The 20,250-nt window shown below is 34.6% G+C and overlaps 1 protein-coding gene across 4 annotated transcripts in view; it reads right to left on the reverse strand.

The window, feature by feature from the left end:
• Positions 1-536: 536 nt before the first annotated feature.
• The window catches only part of MMP16 (matrix metallopeptidase 16), a 172,131-nt gene continuing 152,417 nt past the window's right edge, over positions 537-20,250 (reverse strand). For all 4 annotated transcript variants that reach the window (XM_064390962.1, XM_064390938.1, XM_064390954.1 and 1 more), the window contains 3 exons: positions 18,788-18,938; positions 14,720-14,835; positions 537-11,926 (listed from right to left, as the gene is read on the reverse strand). In XM_064390962.1, coding sequence (XP_064247032.1) covers positions 11,592-11,926; positions 14,720-14,835; positions 18,788-18,938 — 602 coding nt within the window. In that variant the 3' untranslated portion in view covers positions 537-11,591. The remainder of the gene's footprint in view (positions 11,927-14,719; positions 14,836-18,787; positions 18,939-20,250) is intronic.

Here is a 20,250-nt window from a genome sequence, read left to right on the forward strand (position 1 = left end):
TGTAAAACTGACCTAGTTTTTACAAAACTTTCCTTTGCTCTTAGTCTTCTGGTCTTCTATTGTAGTTTGATTTCAAGAATTTTTTGTTGTTGTTGTGTTTACTCTTTGCCTATTTTTTCTAATTTGAATCATTAGACTCAATTGTTTTTTACATTAAATTTGTCATGGTTTTGTTACATATAACAAAGGAGGGAATTCAACCACCTGTTCATCATTTTTTGTTGTGGCTGTGACAGCAATCTCTCAGACATTACAGAAGTAAGTCCAGTGTCACTTACTCCACCTCTTTTCCAATACAAATTAGTTTTTCCTACTCTGTCTTGAGTGGAAAAATAATGTTTCCTTCACCTTGCTCATGGACAGATACATCCAGAATTGGGTGTTATATATCTATAAATTGTCATTATCTGTTATTATATATAGGCATTCCTGTTTTGAGGCTAAATTTGGCTCTTATGCTATACAATATCTAAGGAACTGTAACTATAAATCTTACTGCAATATATACCAATTAAACCACAATGCCTTTGTGAAAATTTTTTGCTGTTCTCTTATTTATTGACAGATTTTTTTTTTAATTACAACACAATGAAACGATGGTAAGTACATAAGATGCAATAGTATAAAAAGCCATTTTAACCCTTCCCTTGGTTAAGACACTTACAGCAGACAAGAACTGCCCCACCCCAATTCCCCCCTTCTCAAATGAAAACAAAAAATAAATATAAATTAATAAATATAAAACAAATCACTGCACAGCCCTTAACTCTTTGATTGCCATGGCAAGAACCACAATGATGATTCTAGCGTGTGACGTTCCATGGTTAAAGGTTGCCGCAGCAGTCAAAGGGTTATAGCATTGTAAACATAAGTATTTGTTGAAAATGTTCAGTCATGTTAATGGTCTACAGCAATGAGATTATTATCATGACCCCTTGACCTTTAATGACACAACAGTATAAGGAGTTAAAGAGATTAGCTTGGTGAGCTGTTACAGAGATTAATTAACCCATTTAGTTTAACAATGCACTATGAGGTCTTGATTTACTAACAAAAGACTACTTGTGTATAATAAAACACTGTTCAATGCATTGATCAATAAAATCAATGAAAAAAATCAGTCTAAGCACCACAAAATTTTGCCTGATTATATCTGACAGTCATAATACACTTTAGCACCATTTAGTCAGCCTTGCATTTGCACACAAACAAGCTTTGTGTTTGTCAGTAGAAGCTACCTGAAGGAATAACATATGTCAGTTATAAAAAGGTTACTGTATAGAATGCTGTGTGAGCCAATAAAATAAAATAAAATAACAATAATAAAATTAAATTCAGTTGCAGAAAGCAAATAAATGCTCCAGTTATTTTGATACTAACACACATCCTAATAAGCGGAACATGGGCATGAAATGAATATGGAGCTATGCAGAGAAAAGGGAATAAAAATGAGAAATTTGTTTCACACAAGAGAAATCATCACATCCATATTCTGACTTATTTGTCAGGCTTTGAAAAATGAACAACTGTTGTGTTGTTGAAGCTAAATAGCTTGAAGATTTATGTTTAACAATATGAGTTTTAGGGCCATGTTATGCATAAAACCACTTTCAGAGCTATCCTATCAACTGCACAAACACCCTTGTCTCTGCATGAAAGGTTGATTTCCTCTTTCTCAGACATGGAGGATAAATAAACAAATCACTGGGTGGGCAGAACCAGAATTTTAGTAGCTTCTAGCTAACATATTGGAACCAGAACAATTTCTGTTGGAATTACAGGGATGAAGGAATGTCAACAATAGAAAATGGAATCAGCTGCTAAAATAACACTCAACAAGCAGAACTGAGGAGAAATCAAGTTCTGATAGATTCAAGAATACAGCACCTGGAGAGAATGTACAGTGCACGTTATAAATAAAGAGAAACGAGGATGTGTATGAAGCTTGGAAAACGATGTACCCTTCTTGTATATATCCATATCAAAGTCTAGTTGACTACAGACTGACAAAACTAGCTGTACACGCTTTAACTGCTAACAATACTACCACAGGACTGGCAAGGAGAAGACTCTGCATCCCTCAAACAGTTTCTGATCATATAGGAACACCAATAACATAAAGCAAACGTCAGAAGTCAAACAACCTTTCTCTGCGAGCTGTGTCTGAACTGGGCAATGAATTAAGACTTCAGTAGCAGATGACAGAGGGTTTTTTATATGTGATACCAAAAAATTAGGATCAACTGGAAAACAGTGCATAATAGCAAAGCAACAGTGCTAGCCTATTATGCTACAGCAGTATGGTAATTGATATAATTGATGTATGTGTATGAACTGCCTCATATTAGAGGAAGGACTCCAGCCATAAAATCCTTGTCTGAATATCCATGACACAGATTATAGGCACCAGAATGCAAAGGAGAAAGAGAACAGGTTAAAGATGAGAACTGGAACCACTGAAAAGAACACTGTTGAAATGCAGTTTTCTAGTCTGCTCACTTTTCAGAGATGTCATAAGCCATACATACAAATAGTATGCAATGTCTGGTAAAAATGGCAACAAAAGGTAGGTCTCTGCTGTTACACTATCGTACATTTGATAAGTCAAGTAGTTCCAAGATGCAAATAAAGAATCCATGATGATCAGCCCTGGCTGCACCATGCCTTTTTCATAAAAGACTAAAGGATGGCAATGTCAGTGGAAGGCAAAGGCTTCAATAATCTGCTGTAAATTAGAGCTCAGTGTTGTAGTACTGGACAATGAACAAGATTCAGGGAAAGATATACATCAAGTTCCTCAAATATTTGCAGGAGATTTGAGAAGAAGATTTTTTTGTGTCTACAACATGTCTTCATTGTAGACACAAAAACCTGCAATTCCTAGAGACAAAGTGTAAAATGTTGTACATGCTTAAATGAGATAGACAACAAAATTGTTTTTGCTTTTTGTATAATGAACAGATCATTTCTCACTTGCCTACCAAGAAAATATAAAATTAAATATTGCCTTAATTACTAAGGAAACATGTCAAGGTGCAGTGAGAAAAGGGTATGGAGTGGAATCAGAAGTTTGACTGTATTTATCAATTTACATGTAGAAATAGAAACAGATGATCCATCCAATGGCCATAAAAGTATTTCTGTCATATCAAATGCTTCAGGACTATCACGGAAATAAAGATACATGGCTGTAATATAGACTAGTAGAGGTTAAAGACTTCCTTGTCCTTCAGTAATTTATCCAGTGGAGTTCTCCAAATCATCTAATTTTTGAGAACAAACAGAAGGACATTTCACTGTGACCAGTTTTTGCACAGAGATTCAGGTTAATATTAGTTTGGCTAAATCTATCTCAAAAGATTTTGATTGTAAGATAAATAATGTGCTCTATATTACTATATATATTTGCAGTCAGGTTTAGAGCAACTATATTGAGGAGATTTTTGACTGACTGCTATCTGGTGGGTTATGACTCCAAATACAGAATTCAGTGGACTTTCTAAAGCCTAACACATATCTTTGTTGTTGGAGGCCAATAATACTTTCCAAGCTATCAACAAGTTCTTGGTAATATCTCTTTTACTGTTGATTACATGAAATTTTAGTGGTATTAGTGATTCTTGTTTCCATCTCTTTTGATAAATTGGTGTTGTACTTGCACTTATAAGTCAAAATGTTTTCATTCTTTTTCCTATTTTCTTTTGATAATCAAAAATGGAATTGTTCTTATGCTACTTTTCTTGTGTCTGTCTGTAGGCTTTGACCAAAGGACCTAGTTGGCTTTCCTGTGGGTCCTAGAAGTTGTGGTAAGAAAGTTCATGACTAGTTTAAGTTTCCTCTGAGAAAGACTTTAACAGGGTGTTACTTTAAAACTGTATTTGTCAACACTGTGATCCCAGCACTGCTATCAGTACACATTCCTCTGAAGGTGTTAGATGGTGAAAAGGCGTGTGTTAGATGGTGAAAAGGGAGGATCATGAACCTTAATCTATCCTGTAGAATGATTTTCAACCAGACACAGTAAGACAATACTGTGATTTGACAAGTGATATCCATATCTTTTGGACACACAGTAAAGAGACATTATGTGTGTGTGTATATACATATACATATACATATACATATACATATACATATACATATACATATACATATACATATACATATACATATACATATACATACATATATATATACTTTAGAATGCTTTAACTATTTGATTATGTAGAGTAAGAGCTGGGAATAGAGTATTTTCATCATCACACATTCCTTCAATGCTGGATTCCTTTTTAAGGTTAAATTTTGTTGGACTAACAATGTCAGTTATTTCTGTAAGTTGTGAGTATTGACAATGGCTGTTCTGAAAGGTCTTTTTGATTGTTTTCATCTGCCTGGTAATGCATGGCCAGAATTCATAGCACATTATCATATGAGGTAAAACACAACCATGTACCTATAAGCTGCAGCTATGCCTTGCAGGTATGAATTGTAGTTGTCATGGTCATTTAAAACAGTGCTGTATGTTGCTGATGATGTCTTCTCAATGCATGCCATCACATGTATAATTTCCTAAACTACATATTTCTATTTAAATCCAAGCTGCTTAAATCCAAGACAAACTGCTCGGAGTTGACTTCAACACAGCATTCCCATAAGATATGAAGGTGACCAGTGTGTGAGCACTGGCTATTTTGTGTCAATAGCCAAGCAAAGCATAAACAGTATGTTCTTCTCTCTTTAGAATCACTGTATGCCCAAATATGAGGCTGTGCATCTACTTGCACAGTTATCAGTTATAAACCATTACTTTTGAGATCTATTTAATATAATCTAATTTTAAACACTGACAAAGAGTGTTAGAAACCATCATTTTGGAAAGTGATGGAAAAAGTGATACTATAGTAAAACCTATTTTCTCTTCTTTAAGGTTGCAAAATGATAGTATGGGAATAAATTTTTTATACTCTATTAACACAATTACCTGCTGACACTAAGTACTTTTGGCTTCAACAGGGCAGATGAATTTATGCCCAGCCATGTAAGCTATGAATGTGTATGTAAACTGGGTGTTAAATACCAATACATCAGGATGGAAATATGAATTAGAAACCTTATTTTAGAACTCATCACAGAACCGTGCAAGTGGACATTCACTGATTGGCAGTTATGCTGTTCTGTTGCCAGTATGTAAGTAACACAATACTTCACTAAAAACTCTTCAAACTCCATTGTCATATTGTTAAGGACTAAGCAGGTACTTAAGGAAGTTATTTTATGTCAGCATTCTGTTACTAATCCCAGTTCCCAGAAAGCCAGTGGCTGGAATGATGGATTAGTAAATGGGTTATCCAAGACACATTCATGACACAGAATGAACAGGATTATTCCTAAGGATGGAGACAATATTCAGTATATATTTTACTGCAAGAATGAAAGGGAAAAAAAAAAAAGTCATGAAAGGCTATGAATTAAGATATGCCTCTCCAAGAAGATTAAGGCTGTAGTTATAAAAAGGACATGATTCAATTTCATATGGTAGAAATTACTATTAAACAGAAAACCTTGGTATATGTAGTGGGTATAATACTAATAATAATCAGTGGACAATGGTACTCTATAGAAGCAGAAGAAACTAAGCTGTATGACTGCAAAGCTACATGCCATCATAAGTGGCTGGCATGTGTAATGATTATTGTTTGTGAAGTATTACTGTGACAGCAAGTAGCACTATGCTGCATACACATCCAAGTACAGAAAATTGTCTAGCATGTTAGTTTACATCAGCCTTTCTTCATTTACATCTTCTCTGCATCTAAAATTTATTTCATCTATTCTGTTGGTAGACCAGAGCAATACTTAAGGACATCTCTGCAAAGCCAACATGCTTTATGGACACCACTCAAAGAATGACATCTATTGAAGACAAAATGGGCAGCTGCAATTCCAAACGTTAATTAACTGACCATAATTTTTAGATTATATGCTAAAACGTTTGTATACTGGGAAAGAAGACCTGTTTATAATGCATGCATTCAATGCTGTCTACATCCTTCCTTGAAATACATTTTGATTTGAGGAACAGATGCTTGCTGTGCTCACACACTGATGATCCCTCAAAATATGATCTTCTGATTATTATTAGGAATTCCTACTTATATACATACATATATCAAATAATTCCATATCATAAAAAAAATCTATGCTGCCTAATATTAGAGGCTACCTTAGATCAGGCCTCAAATGGAGCCAGTTTGCAACAAGTGATGGTATGCTTTTGATGTTTACCAGATATTTTCAGCATTGATGGCACTGATGACAATGTCTTTCTCCATCAGCCTCTAACATCTCAGATGGCAAACCACAAGAATGGGTTAGACAGATTTGACTCACACATAATATATTTTTCATGACACTAGTGGCAGACAATCCATTTAATTACATGCATATATCAGAGATTAATTTTATGAGCACATGGTTCATTTACACCCAATTTTGTAACTGACATATGTTTAAATGGTCTCATGAGAACCACTCTGTTCGTCTGCAGTCTGTGTAGTGGGAGCTAAGGAAGTATGCCTAACATTACAGTGCTGGAGTATCACAAGTATACCATTGTATTCAATAACAGGTTATCTGTTCCTTACAGCATAGCTGGACACCAAAGTGGCCACTGACATTTGTTTCCTCAGCTGAGAGTAATGATTTCCCTTATAGCTCATACACCTGCAGTCATCTATTTATACTTCTGGAAACAGGTGTCCAGAGACAGTCTTGACAACAGCAAAAGGCAAACCAGGAGGTACTGTTCTGTAATGGCTGCTTCACATCTCCCACTGCTACAGTGCATGGCTTCCTTCAGCTCTGCAATAGGTGGTGAAACTTAAGCTATGTTGTAAGGAAATATGGGAGCCAGGACAGGGCAAGCCCCTGCAGTCATACCTTGCTCCTCCACCCAGTCATCTCATGTTCTTTCCAAAGTAGGCTGCTAATGGTGTGTTAGCTTGCATTTCTACTTCGTTAAAAACCCAGTGCCTGGAACATTCACTGTTCAGTTTACTATGTGTGTGTTTTAAGATTTGTCCTAACAAAGGTACAAACACAAAAAAAAAAAAAAATGGAATGTAGTACTTCCATTGCTAATAGGCAGACCAACTTCCTAGACTATGCACTTTTTTCTAACCAACAAGCTAGAATTAGATTCTACATAATTTGGTACCAAAAGCTACATTTAACTGACATTTAGATTGTAAAGTAAGAACCCCCATAAAAGTTCAAAATTCAAACATTAAGCCTTACACTCCGTTCTTAACCCACAGTCCTAATGGCACAGGAGTCTTGATCAAGCAACTGGGGATGTGAAGTATGCTTCTAGGAAAAAGTGTAAGTCTGCCCCTTATGTTTGGATCTATTAGCTTATGTTATTTTAATTCAAAAAATTAGCCTTAAAAAATCTTTTTCTTTAATTATCCCCTCCCTTTTCCCACTTTGAAAGAAGAAAAAGAACAAAAGTTCATAGGAATATATAAAATATGTATTACATTTATTCAGGAGACTTGAAAAGGCTCCTTTGGAGCCATTTGAGTCTCTCCATCCCAGCCTATCCAGTAAATATACAGTTACATATTTTTAATTTTTTTTTGATAAAAATTATTTTTTTTCTACAGTCAATAACCTTTTCATAGGTTTAGATATTGAAAGGCCAAAGGAAACACCACTATAATCTGCTCTGGCCCTCTGCGTACTATCGTACGGACCATAGTACTCTGAAGATACATGACCTTGTGCAGTCAGCTTGATAGACTGGAGCTGATTAACACAACACTATTCAGTTTTGTATTGTTCCAAAATACAGATCATGACAATAGCAATATGGAAATGTTTATTAAAAAAGTCACGGCACATGAGCAGGAACCCAGATTGCAGACCTGAAAATATTTTCAGTTTGCTTTTACTTAATTAAAATTGTTATAGGCCCTTGTAGAGAAACAACTATTCAAAAAACCAAAAATTGTCTTAGAACTTTTACTAATTTGAGTTCAAAATTAGACCAGGCAACATCACTAATTTACTCTGAAATTCTGTAATTTGAAACTAGCCAATATGTATTTGGAAATTACAGTGAACACAAATGCTCCTACATCTTTTACTTAAAGCAAACCTTTATGACTGCGTTGCAACCTACTGAAAACATGAGAATGTAACAGAAATGTTGACACAATCTTGCTTTGCATGACATAAACATGCCAATATAATTTTTTTTGTCCCTCTCTCTGTATATAGCACATATGCACTTTTAAGTAAAAGAAAATAGATTAAACAATCAACTTATCATGTATTCATGTAACTACCATGTACAATATACCAAGCACTAGAATTATCACACTTACCTTCCTGCATAATTACAGTTAAATTCTCCAAACACAAATATTTTTGTTACCTTATCAAAGAACAACAGTCAACATGCTCAGCACTTCATTACTGTCAGGGAAATGGTTGCAGAAAAAGTTAAAGCTGCCATGAAAGATATTTCAAAACTGAAATGAAATTTTCAAGTGAATAAAAAAACCTGATGAGATGCTGTTCTGACTGAAAAAAAAAATAATCCCCTACTGTAGAGGGAAAGCAAATACAGATTAAGTAGTTCTCTTATTATTTTCCTCCAACTATCCAAGGGAAAAAATTTGGAACAGCAAAACCAATAATTTTGTTCTGTCTATAGCAGAATATAAGTTAAGTAGTTTGTTGACAATAAAAATTTCTCAATGAATTAAAATATGCATGTCTATGTATGTGTGTGTTTGTGTGCTTTTGTAAGTATACAAACACACATCTTAATACATATGACAAACAACACAGAATATCAAATTCACCAAATGAGCTGATCTGCAGCAAAAATCCTGTGCAACTAAATTGTCAATAAGTCTATATTTTCAGCAACAACTGACTTGGATTTACTAAATAATGCTATGGGCTGATACTGGTGAGCTTCTAACCTACAGTATGCTGTACTTCTACAAAACATCTCCAAAATGCCATCTGCATTGCATATTTGTTGTAAAACTATATCTTTTTTCTAATCTTCATTTTTGTTATCCATACATATGTATATCTGTTTATGCTCTAAGAAATAAGTTTGCAATGCTTTATAGCATGCCACATATGTTCATAAGTTCTCAAATCAATATAAAATCATGTAATTGAAAAAAAGGCATACTATTTTTCATGCTATGCTCAATATAAATATAAATTCAAGGCAGTCAAGCTATCCATTACCAAAACAATAATAATCATAATATATATGCATATATACCTACACTCTCTAAAAAGTGATCCAGTTATGTGGATTAAGAAACCAGTAAGAAATTGGTTGAATGTAGTATAAAAGTCTCATTTCATGTAAAAGCCCATACTGGCCATTCAAGTATTTTAATACTTTCCTATAACCTTTTCATTAATAACTAGATATTTGTAGAAATAATAATTTTATACTGAAAATTGTATTCAAGTTAAATAAAAATCAACTTCTGCTGTAATTCATTTTTAGAGTGTGCATGTATACATAGCAAAATACCCTTCTACAGACCTATCATAAATATTTTAGTCTATGTCATTTCTCTCCTACTAAAACACTTCAATTTTTTTCCTCAAATTTTGGATCATGTTTATCAGGCCTTTCAAGATATAAAACTCATCTAAGTTCATTTGCAACACCAGATTCCCTTCAGTTTGTGCCAGTTTGCAAGTTAAAGGTCAAAGACATAGGACAGTACACTTTAAGGAAATTCAGACAGTGAAGCTGTTCACAGAAGACAATGTTTAACTTGGTAATGACAGTCAACAGGTCAATAATCAAGTTCAAGGCAAGCTGTTCATTGTTGCAAAAGCTACTCCCCTCAAAACCTGGCTTTCATAAAAAACCAGGTGTCTGACTTTTGGGGTGCATCATTCTGACCATCTTTAATAAGTTCACAGCCCAGTGACTGTAAAGCCTATCACTGCAAGAAGCAGCTCCTAAAATCAATAAAGAGGTCTGTCAGTTGCTGACTTTTCTCTAGGAAAAAATTATTGATACAAACCTGCTCTGCAGGTCACATGAAAATGACAATACTGCTGTTAGCACAAATTACACAGAATGACAAAATGTTTTGGTGGTTCCTTGGCTCTGTCAGTTCATACCATGTTCGACTGAAGGCCAGAAATTTTAACCCTTTGAGAACTATTATGAACATGCAAAGGGGTAAACACACCATAGGATACTCATGCACTATCAGAGTCATCTTCTTAGCTTTCTTTTAAAACTGTAACTCTGCCTCTGCAGAGGCAAATAGAATTGTCACGCAACACAGTTTCAAGAGAGAAATCCAAGATGTTTAAGATAAGAGGCTAAGCTATAAAATTGTTGACAGCTCAGAAAAATTCTTGGTAAGTGGTAGAAATTATTAAAATATGTTTGGTTCGTTTAACAAGAAAGTAGCTGGTAAATATATTTTGTTTTCTATTCATGTTACAAATGCTTTTTTATCAATAATGCAAATAATTTAAAATGTAGTCACAAGAAATCTGATTTTCTTTTGAAACCTGTATTACCCAAACACAATTCTATAATTTAATGATGACCAAGATTAACATCCACCAGACTCTGAAAACTGGATGCAATAGTTCTCAAAGGGTTACACCACCGATATAATACCAGTGTCAAGTCTCTTAATAGCACGTCTGTTGTTTTAGTTCATTGAAATCCACTTCAGAGACACACTGCTTTTTACCATTCTTTGGAATGAGTGCTCCTGACAGACCTATAAAAGGCCTGGGGTAGTTGGCTTGGTACAGCTTGGGAAAGATAATGTAGGAAAACCAACCAGAAATCAAACCAACCAATAAAAAGGTTCTGCTTGAATATAGTATTGAATATGAGTTTAAAACATTGAGGACATAGCCCAGAGCAGCTGTAAAAAACACAAAATGAATGTATTAAGGCTGTTACTATATTGCAGATATTTTGGCCCCTTGTTTGTTGGAAAATGGCTGTCCAAACAGTCTGAAGTCCTGCGTGTCATCCGAGTCTCCCACCTGACAAAACTGGAAGTAGGAGTATAGGACTTTATCCGTAGCAGACAGAAAGCAATCCTCTTTGGAGACAAAGCTGTTTTGGGTCTTCTCACTTTCCTGAAAGTTCCATTGTTGGTTGTTGTGTTTCTCTAAAAAAATTTACTTTCAGCAAAAAATTCTTCGAAGGGGAACAGGCCTTAAGGGAAAAATGTAGAAACATTGGAGATATTTTTATTCCTCTTTGTTAGTTAATCCTGATCGTTTATAGGGCATTGAGCGTGCAGAGGGAAGGCCTAGAATTGAATGACAAAGAAAGACAAAGGACTGAAGAAACAGCAGATACTGTGTATCATGGAAGCTTCCCAGCTGAGCGAATCGCCACTCATGCGCAGGACAGGCAACCCCCTGGGTTTTAAAGATCAGCTTTGTTTCAGACTGACAGATGCCCGCTCCTAGCTAGGAAACTGCATAACAGCTCTTGTGTTGAATCTCAAGTTACCACAAACTCCTGGGAGGGAAAGAGAAAATAACAAAACCCTACATCACACCCACTCTTGCATAGAGCGTTTGCAGTACAGTATGTGGCGGGGTGTTCCTTTCCTTTTGAACTGGAACACAGTGTAAACCAAGACAAGGAGGCACAAGGCCAGGATGCAAGGAATGACGATGGCTATGGCTTTCACAGTGCTGGCTGTGTTGTCCAGTTTGATGACAATGTCAACATCATCTTGAGGGCTGTGTCGGTCTTTATCTCGGTCTGTTGGTCCATCACAACCCATAAAATCCTTGAGGATGGATCTGGGATAGCCAGGTTCCACCCTGAGCATCTGGTTATTGAATTTCCAGTACTCTTTTCCTTTGTAGAAATATGTGAAGCCTGGGGAAGAAAGTAGCAATTATTCATGGTCATATGAACTCATGTCATCAATATACTTTTATAGAAATTTTAAAGTTTAAACTTTTCTGCCATTTTTGCTGAGGTAGGAACCAGGATAATAATCAGTTACAGCTGAAAGGTGGAAACTACCAGCAGAGAAGGACAATTCTAAGAGACTGAGAAGTTTTACTGCTTCTCCTGACAGAGCAAATGACTCCATACAATTGTTGAAAGTGATTTCATCTAATCTGCTAGATGTGTTAAACCTGATTTGAGAGCTGTTCCTTACAATTTCCTAGGTACTACTCACTGAGCTGAGCAGTGAGTGCCATACCTGACACAAACAGCACTGAAGGGCTTAGCAGTCACTGCTACCTCAAATGTACTTATGTAGTAGGTATAAGGCAAAAAAGGCCAGTGGACTAATAAAGCAGACAACCTTTCTCTTTCTTCTACCTAAAAATTGCCCCATCATCCATTTCAGCAGAATTTCTAGCTGGAAAGTTAAATTTTCTGTGTTGCTCTCAAGGTACAAAGAAAGATTTCTCCAGTTTGGAGAACTTTGTGTGATCTTAGATTCCGTGTATCAAAAGAAAGGAAATTTCTTTTCCACCCCCTTCTAAGAGTTTCCACCACAGTGTTAGAAAACAAATCACAAAATGGGAAGTATCAGGGCAAATTTCAAAGGTGTTACCTGTACCAGTAACTTAATTAGCTTTTAGGATACTGACTCGGGACACTGACTAGAGTAAGAAATTGGTTTTTCTCATCCTTTCTAAAACTCTTAATGCACAACTACCAATAATTTTTGCCATTACTGAAGGAAACACCTGCATGAACAGAGTTATTGTAGGTGCTCATTTGCATAGTTTGCACAACAAACAGGTAAAAGAAGGAAAAAAAATTCTTTAAAATAAAATTAATTCTCTGAAAGACATGCTTTCAGATGTTTCCTTATGAAAGCTTATAGTGAAAGTTCTTTATCAACTCTGCTTCTGTCCAGAGAAATAAAAGCAGTTTCAGGCAAAATGGAATCAACTTCTTTCCAACTGACCTGTGGCATTTCTTTTTATTTTCATCTGCTTTTGTTTCTTTCTCTCTTCATACAAACAACAGCAAAGTTGTGAACTGTTTCTTAAGATGTTATTTTCATGATTTCAGGGAAAATGTCTCAGTGGTCTTCTCAGGAAATTTATGGTGTCATGTTCAGTCCCTTTTTCTACCCTGGAGCCCTTATAGCATTTCTGAAATGCTCAAGAATTCCCTCTTTCCTTTCACCTCCTCTGCAACCTCATGTCATGTTTTACTAATCTTCTCATCCAAAGAGTCCAGCAGACTATCAAAACTACTGGGGTTGGAAAGAGAAGAGCCTTTTATATGATCAAAAGTTTTTCAAGCTTTAGGAATAGTTGCTCTGCTTCTGCAGTTCTTTCAAACTCACTGGTCTGGGTTTTAGAGTAAGATAATTTTTGTTCTTAATGGGAGGCACATGTACCTGAGCTCAGTACAAAATATATATATTTATATATATATAAATATATTTGTATACACAAATATGTGTATATATGTATATTTATGCACAGATATAGATAGATGATAGATACATAGATATATATATATACATACATGTATATATATTTCTATAACCTTTGAGACTATTTCCACATATATATATACTTCAAAACAGTTAATTATTGAGTGTAATGTATGCAGAATATCATCTTGAATGACCTACTTTCCAGTCAAAAGCAACACAAAAAATCCAGTCTAGCAAAAAGGCAAAAATACTGACAAGATTTCTTCTTCTGGGTACAGCAGACACAAAGCAAGGAAGCAATTAAACATATTTTTGAAAAAAACCCCAAACATTTCCATGGTAAATTACTTAACCAAGTTAGAGGTTGAAATAGGAGATTAAAATGTTTTATAAAAGGAAAGCAATCTTTTTATTTTCTTATTAAAAGGAAATGAAAGTATTATGGCAATAGATATATGTCCTGTCTTATGAGGCAAACACAATAAATTCAGAACCTACTAATAAATAAATCATATATGCCATATAAAAATTGTCAAACAATGACAGGATAAAATAAATGCTTATTTTAATTCCTGTCAAAAGGATCTAAAACCTCTCTGCAACTGAGGGCTCTGTTGGCAGCTGGCCACCATCCCCTGGGTAGCACTGAATTCTCCTAAGATGGAGGAGATTTTGGCTACTTTAATTTGTTTTCTGGTGTGTCCAGGTGAGATTCCAGGCTCTAGGTATGTGATGATGCATCTTGACAAAGATAATAATACATCATACTAAAATCCCTGTTATCTGCTTTTGTACATGATGGACTTATGATGTCTTCGACTTACATAAATTCATTGGGATATTTCTGCTTAGATAAAGATTTTGCTTCCCTTGCTAGCTTTTGAGAATGAAAGCAATACCTTCTAAGCTGTTTAAAAAGCCAGCACCTTGAAAATTCAAGAGCGATTTACTGTATTTATGAAGCTTGATTTAAGAGGTACTATAATCCAGCAGAAAACAAAACCAAAATTAATTAAGACAGAAGAAAAAAGAATGGAAATTAAGGTTTATAATACTGAATTTGAAAGTGTTTTCATCCCTAGGTTAAACAGTTAAAAGAGCATTTTCACTAAAGCCAGTTCTATAGCAGGAAATACTTTGTTCAGATACCTGGAATTCCTTCACTGCTTAACCTGAATAGTCAATCATCCCTGTACTACTCTATCTTACATAAAAGGGTGTAAATAAATCATTAAAACAAGAATGTGTTTGCATACCATTTTCTTTGTGGACAAAGGCTCCCTGAGGAGATTCTGGGATACCTTTCCAAATTGTGATTGGTTTGGGATAACCAGGATCCATGGATCTCATTTCTTCACTGTACCTCCAGTACCTGAAATATTTTTTAAAGAAACAAAAAAAAAAGTACATTTGTAAGATAGTAGATGAGTAACTTTACATTTACCCTCTCTAACATGTGCTACATTCATTAACCACAAGTGGAAATACTAGATTTCTTCTCTTTGAACATACATTACAAATAAATCTACTTACTGTTTCATGTAAATAGATAGAAGATAAAATATTTTTGCACTTCAACAACTAAACCAGCATGCAGCTTAGTTAAAATCACCACAATTCTAATGCCTAGGGCTTTTGCACAGTGACACAAAGAAATGCAACACATGCAAAAACCAATGTATATTAATGCTTTTCGTAATATTGTAATAATGCAAGTGACAGTAGATTCAGATTAAAATACTGCCAGCAATCTTAATTTAACTCTTCATATATATGCATTACAGTAGATTTTAATTATATTTCAATATCCCTAAAATAGACACAGTGTATTATAAAATTCAACCTGTTTGTGTGCCTTTTTGCCAGCCAGCCTTTCTCAAACTTAAAAAGCTTCAGCATGCAATTCTAGTAATCCTGAACATCTGAGAAGTATTTACACTTCTGATTTATTTACACTTAGAGATGATATTGGTAATTTCTTTTTCCTTTTACTGCTGATCAAATTGCTATGCATATCTTATAAGTTGGCTCTAAAAGTACAGCATCTCTAATATCCTCTGCATATCCCAATATTTTGGTGGGTCATTTCATATTTTGATTTACTCCATTGATTTAGAACATAGTTTTATCACTATCATTGATAATCTGGTTACTGCTAAAAACTTGACCCTCTTTCTCATTTGAATTCATTTGACTTCAGTTTTTAGAAATCCTTGTTATGATCACTATATATTAAAAAACTGTTATATGGATGATATTTTGTCACTGTGAAGGTACTTAGGCACTCTAATTGATTCAAATTTTGATCTTTTTAGAAAAGTATAGTGGTCTAAACTCCACAGTATTTCTCCCTGTAGGGCATTTTGGTGGCTTTAAATTTTCAATGAAATTAAAATATAGCAGATTTCAAGTAGGTTAAGCATTGGCAAGTTAGATTAAAAAGACATTTGTATTTATTTTTTCTTTCTTATGCTTAAATTTTTTTATAGCCTCAATTCTTAATCTAGTCACATATACATCAGCTATCAGCCAACACACAATGCTCTTTATTTGGATATGTAACATCTTTGAAAGTTTATATGCAGAAACAACATGTAGAAGTAGTAAACAAAGCTCTAACTTTAATACTATTGAAACCAGTTCTTCCTCATCTTTAAACTCTAAGTTTCTTGGTCTTTAGTTTGCATTTTTTTAAAGAAATATATTTTCTTTTTCTCTCCCTCTATTCCAGAACTCTGTTTGCGGCTTCCATAATTTCTCTCCTTTTCCTTTTTCGCTTCCAATCTTTCCATCTTTTTGAGCTCCTTCTTTTAATAATCTCTGATTTCCCACTAGGCTTAAATGACTTTCAAAGCATACTTTGTCATTAAAAGTCTTTGAGGACATAGTGCACACTCTGAAATCACAAAACTTCTGGATTTTCATCATTGATGAGAATGATTAGGGATCCTTCCCTACTAGGGAAGGACTGATCACATCACCACCTCAACAATCTGTGCTGGAATAATGAACATGTCTACAGGGTAAGGAAAAGCCTAGTCTTGATTCTATTTGGCATGCCAAATGCTCACAAGCAAACTCCCTAATGACGGTTTGAGCTCTACAGCCTATGTAAACTTGTTGCTGTATCTCAAAGACTGATAAATAACAGAGGGGAAAAAAAATCTAAAAAATCTTCATAGCTTTAGAAAAAGGGAATTTGGAAAATATTTGCTGAACTATGTCCTATATCTAAGCCTATTTACTTAATGATATCCTGAGCCACTGAATTATTAAGTTTTATGAAGAAAAGACATTGATTTAAACTCTAAAATGCATAAAAAGGTTGGACCAGATAGAGGCGTAAACAAGGACATGTGTCAAGAATTCATCAAACCTATTATTTTCTATTCCAAAATTACTCAGTTATCATAGGATAGGAGTAACAGAAGGACTAATTTTTTTGTAGTAATTTTTTTCCCCTTTATGTGTTTCATGCAATTTTTTAGAAGAATTATCATGAATGTTGAAATAGATAACGTCAAATTACAACAATAATGTTCCATACATGAGCTGCTTTAGACATATGACTGTTTACTGGTTCAACTTTTAAATCTTCTTACTGGTTTAGTTAATGGGATTTTCCTTTTTTTTTTTTTTTTTTTGCTTGGTCATTTTTATTATTAATTTTATTTTATAGCCAATATTTGATGTCATAAGCAATGTACATTGAGAAACTTACTGTTATAAGGGTTTATTCCCACTGATGGCCAATATGGCCAATATCCTATAATGGTTCAATTATCTCTGCAAGGTTCAGGTTCAATCTTCTTCTAACATACTCTATTGCATTTATATCCTGCTGAGTTTCATTGTTCTTGTTAGCTCTAAGTAGCAACTTTTCTACCAGCACCTGTTTTCTCTGCTAGTTCTTTTTGTCTTCTGTTATTACCAATCATGTTTTAGGAAAGTCCTGAATATAAGTAACTGCCTATGCATGGTACTATAAAAGGACATTGCTGAATAAAGCTTAAAGGAAGTAAAAGTCACAAAATATTCCTACTGTAAATCTTTTTACAATATGTATGTGGAGGTGGATAATTATTACCTGAAAAAGAATTTGAATTTTTAAAAAAGATCTACTCAACCACAGAAAGCAAATTATTTAGGCATCTTCTACTCACTATGAAAATTGATTGCTTGAAATGATACCTGTTTTAAAACATTACAAAAATTTGACTTAGTTATCTACTTCACCATTAGTATTGGAGAGCTATCTTTTTTTTTAATAAGAAAAGAGCTTTAACCATAAAATTTGTTGCAGCATTCTGTAGTGTAATTTTTACAGTAGTGCTAAAGAATTACAAACTATACTGTCCTAAACATATTCTCTGATGTGCATTAAATTGATTCTTAAGTGATCCATGAACACTATTAGTGTCTGAGAACACGAAGTACCACACAGTAACAAAAGCAGTCACAGCTTTAATAAGACTAATAGAAATATTACCGTTATTAATAAGGAATAATTTGTCTCTGAGCACACAAAATTTGCACAGCAATACATCAATCACCAAACAGAGTACCATACTGAAAACCTGTAAAATCCATCATTCAGACAACTCGCAGTGTTTCAAATATTAATGAATTCTCCTGATGTCTCTATAAAGCAGACAAATATACCTTTATTTTTTTTTTTATTTACAGGTAAATAGAGACATTAAGTGACTAGTACAAGTATGTCAGGAATGGAAAAACCATTGAATTTCATGGGTTTTTTTAATGTGCCTGTCCTTTTTTTTTTTGGGGGGGGGGGTTGTGTTGTTTTTTGGTTTTTTTTTAGTTATTATTATTAATCATAGATATCTGTCCCTATGACATTTATTTAGAAGTAATTCCAAGAAAATGCTCAAATTCTTCTCTAGCTCCCAGGTTTAGCACTGAGTTCCCTTTTTTACCTCATTATCAAATAGTAGCAAAGTCATTTTCACTGACCTTAAAAGCTTTGGTTCATGCCTTGCCTGCTTATGTTCTGGGGTTTAGAAATGGGGATAAAAAGAAAGATGTAAGAGTGTACATAAACAAATCACTTTAAATATTTAAGTTTAAATTTGCCACAGCTGTGACTAGCCTGTTGACTTCTAAAACATAACTTTTCTACTGGATATACTTATACCCATTCCAAGATATTCACAAAAATATAATTTAGGTTATAAAACATGTGAAAACAGTACAGCCATCTATGCAGGAGGGTTAAATTCCATTCTTTTGAGAAACAGAGGAAAAGGTCAACATGTTTAGCTGGTATCCCCTGAATTGTTCCCTTGCAGAAATCCTGTACCAACCTATCTCCTTTGAAGAAGTAGGTTTTTCCAACATCTTCCCACCAAATTGCTGAATCAATGCCGTGGGAAGGAATTCCACTTCCAAGTGTTATCAAATCATGAGGATAACCAGGCTGGAGAGTAGTGTCCTTGAAAACCCAGAACTTGTTACCTGTACAAAAGCATATATATACACACATATATGTGTCTTAGTCATCAGTACTGTTGGTAGAAATACTAATACACTCTTAAGAAATAAGAAAGACTCCCAAAGGTTTATAGTAGTTGTTCTTCCAAATACAATGAAATGAAAAATGTTCCACCGCTGCAGACAATGCAAAATCAAATATGCCTTATGGATATCTTGCATTTATAAAGCACCTTTCTTCAAATAAGTCCACAGAATATTTTAATACCAACTATGCAGTGATCAAAAGTAGAGTGAAAATTAAATCACCTTAAGAGACTCTGTGGTTGATAATGTAATACATTTACAGAAAAACTACGCAGCAGTTTTACATTTCATGAGGAAAGAGAGAATTTGATAAGAAAATAAGGTAAGAAATACCAAAAAAAATAGCAATGACAATTTTCATAGAGACCAAATACTTTTATTACTCTGTATTTCTCCTCAAGAAGTTAAATTACTTATGCAAGATGTATGATTATTTCAGAAATAACCATAGAATTTAATATTTAAATGTCTTTTCTTTTAGGGCGTCCTAAAAACAGCAAACTGAGAATCTGAATCCCTTTTGTTGCTGAAAGTAATGGTGGGTTGCCAGTGGCAGTAAGACTTAAGCTTTGTCAGTAGGTGACAAATCATTCAAAAGCCCCCAGCTGACTTATTAAGTGCTGAAAATACAAGGTAGGTGTACGACTCCAGTAGATGTTACCACAGTGTCTGCACAAACCTCAGATTACCCAGGTTACTCAGGGTCACTGTCTTAAATATGAATGACAGCCCAGGGCTTCCTGGACTGCAGTGCTGAGTGGATGAAACCCCTACTGCTAGAGGGGTAACTGCAGTTAGTAGATAAATAATTTGTGTACAGAGGGATCCACGCCTATGGAAGTAGCAGCTGCACCAGTGTTTTATAGTCGAGATGCCCCCCTGTTTGTGGGAGAGGATGCTTCCTGTGCTCTCTCTTCCAGCTGGATGGTTTACCTCAACAGCCCACAACTCCAGTTTCCAAGATTGAGTCTTTCCTCTAGCTTCCTGGACAAGTTCTTCTTCACTGAATACTTCCACGATTATCTCACCTACTTCACCATCTCATATTAAACCTACAGTCCAATATTTCCCCGATAATTTTGTTGTCCTCCGAGGGACTTCTCAACATACTATCCCACCTGTCTTATTTTTGCAACTATCTCCTCTTTTCTACATTTCTGCTTTTTTCTAATTCTTCAAAACTCACTTCTCACCTGTGTGTTTTTAGCAGAGACTTCTCTTTCAAACCCAGCTTTGTCTGAAAAAAGGG

This window comes from Passer domesticus, chromosome 1 (assembly GCF_036417665.1).
Source record: "Passer domesticus isolate bPasDom1 chromosome 1, bPasDom1.hap1, whole genome shotgun sequence".
NCBI lineage: Eukaryota > Metazoa > Chordata > Aves > Passeriformes > Passeridae > Passer > Passer domesticus.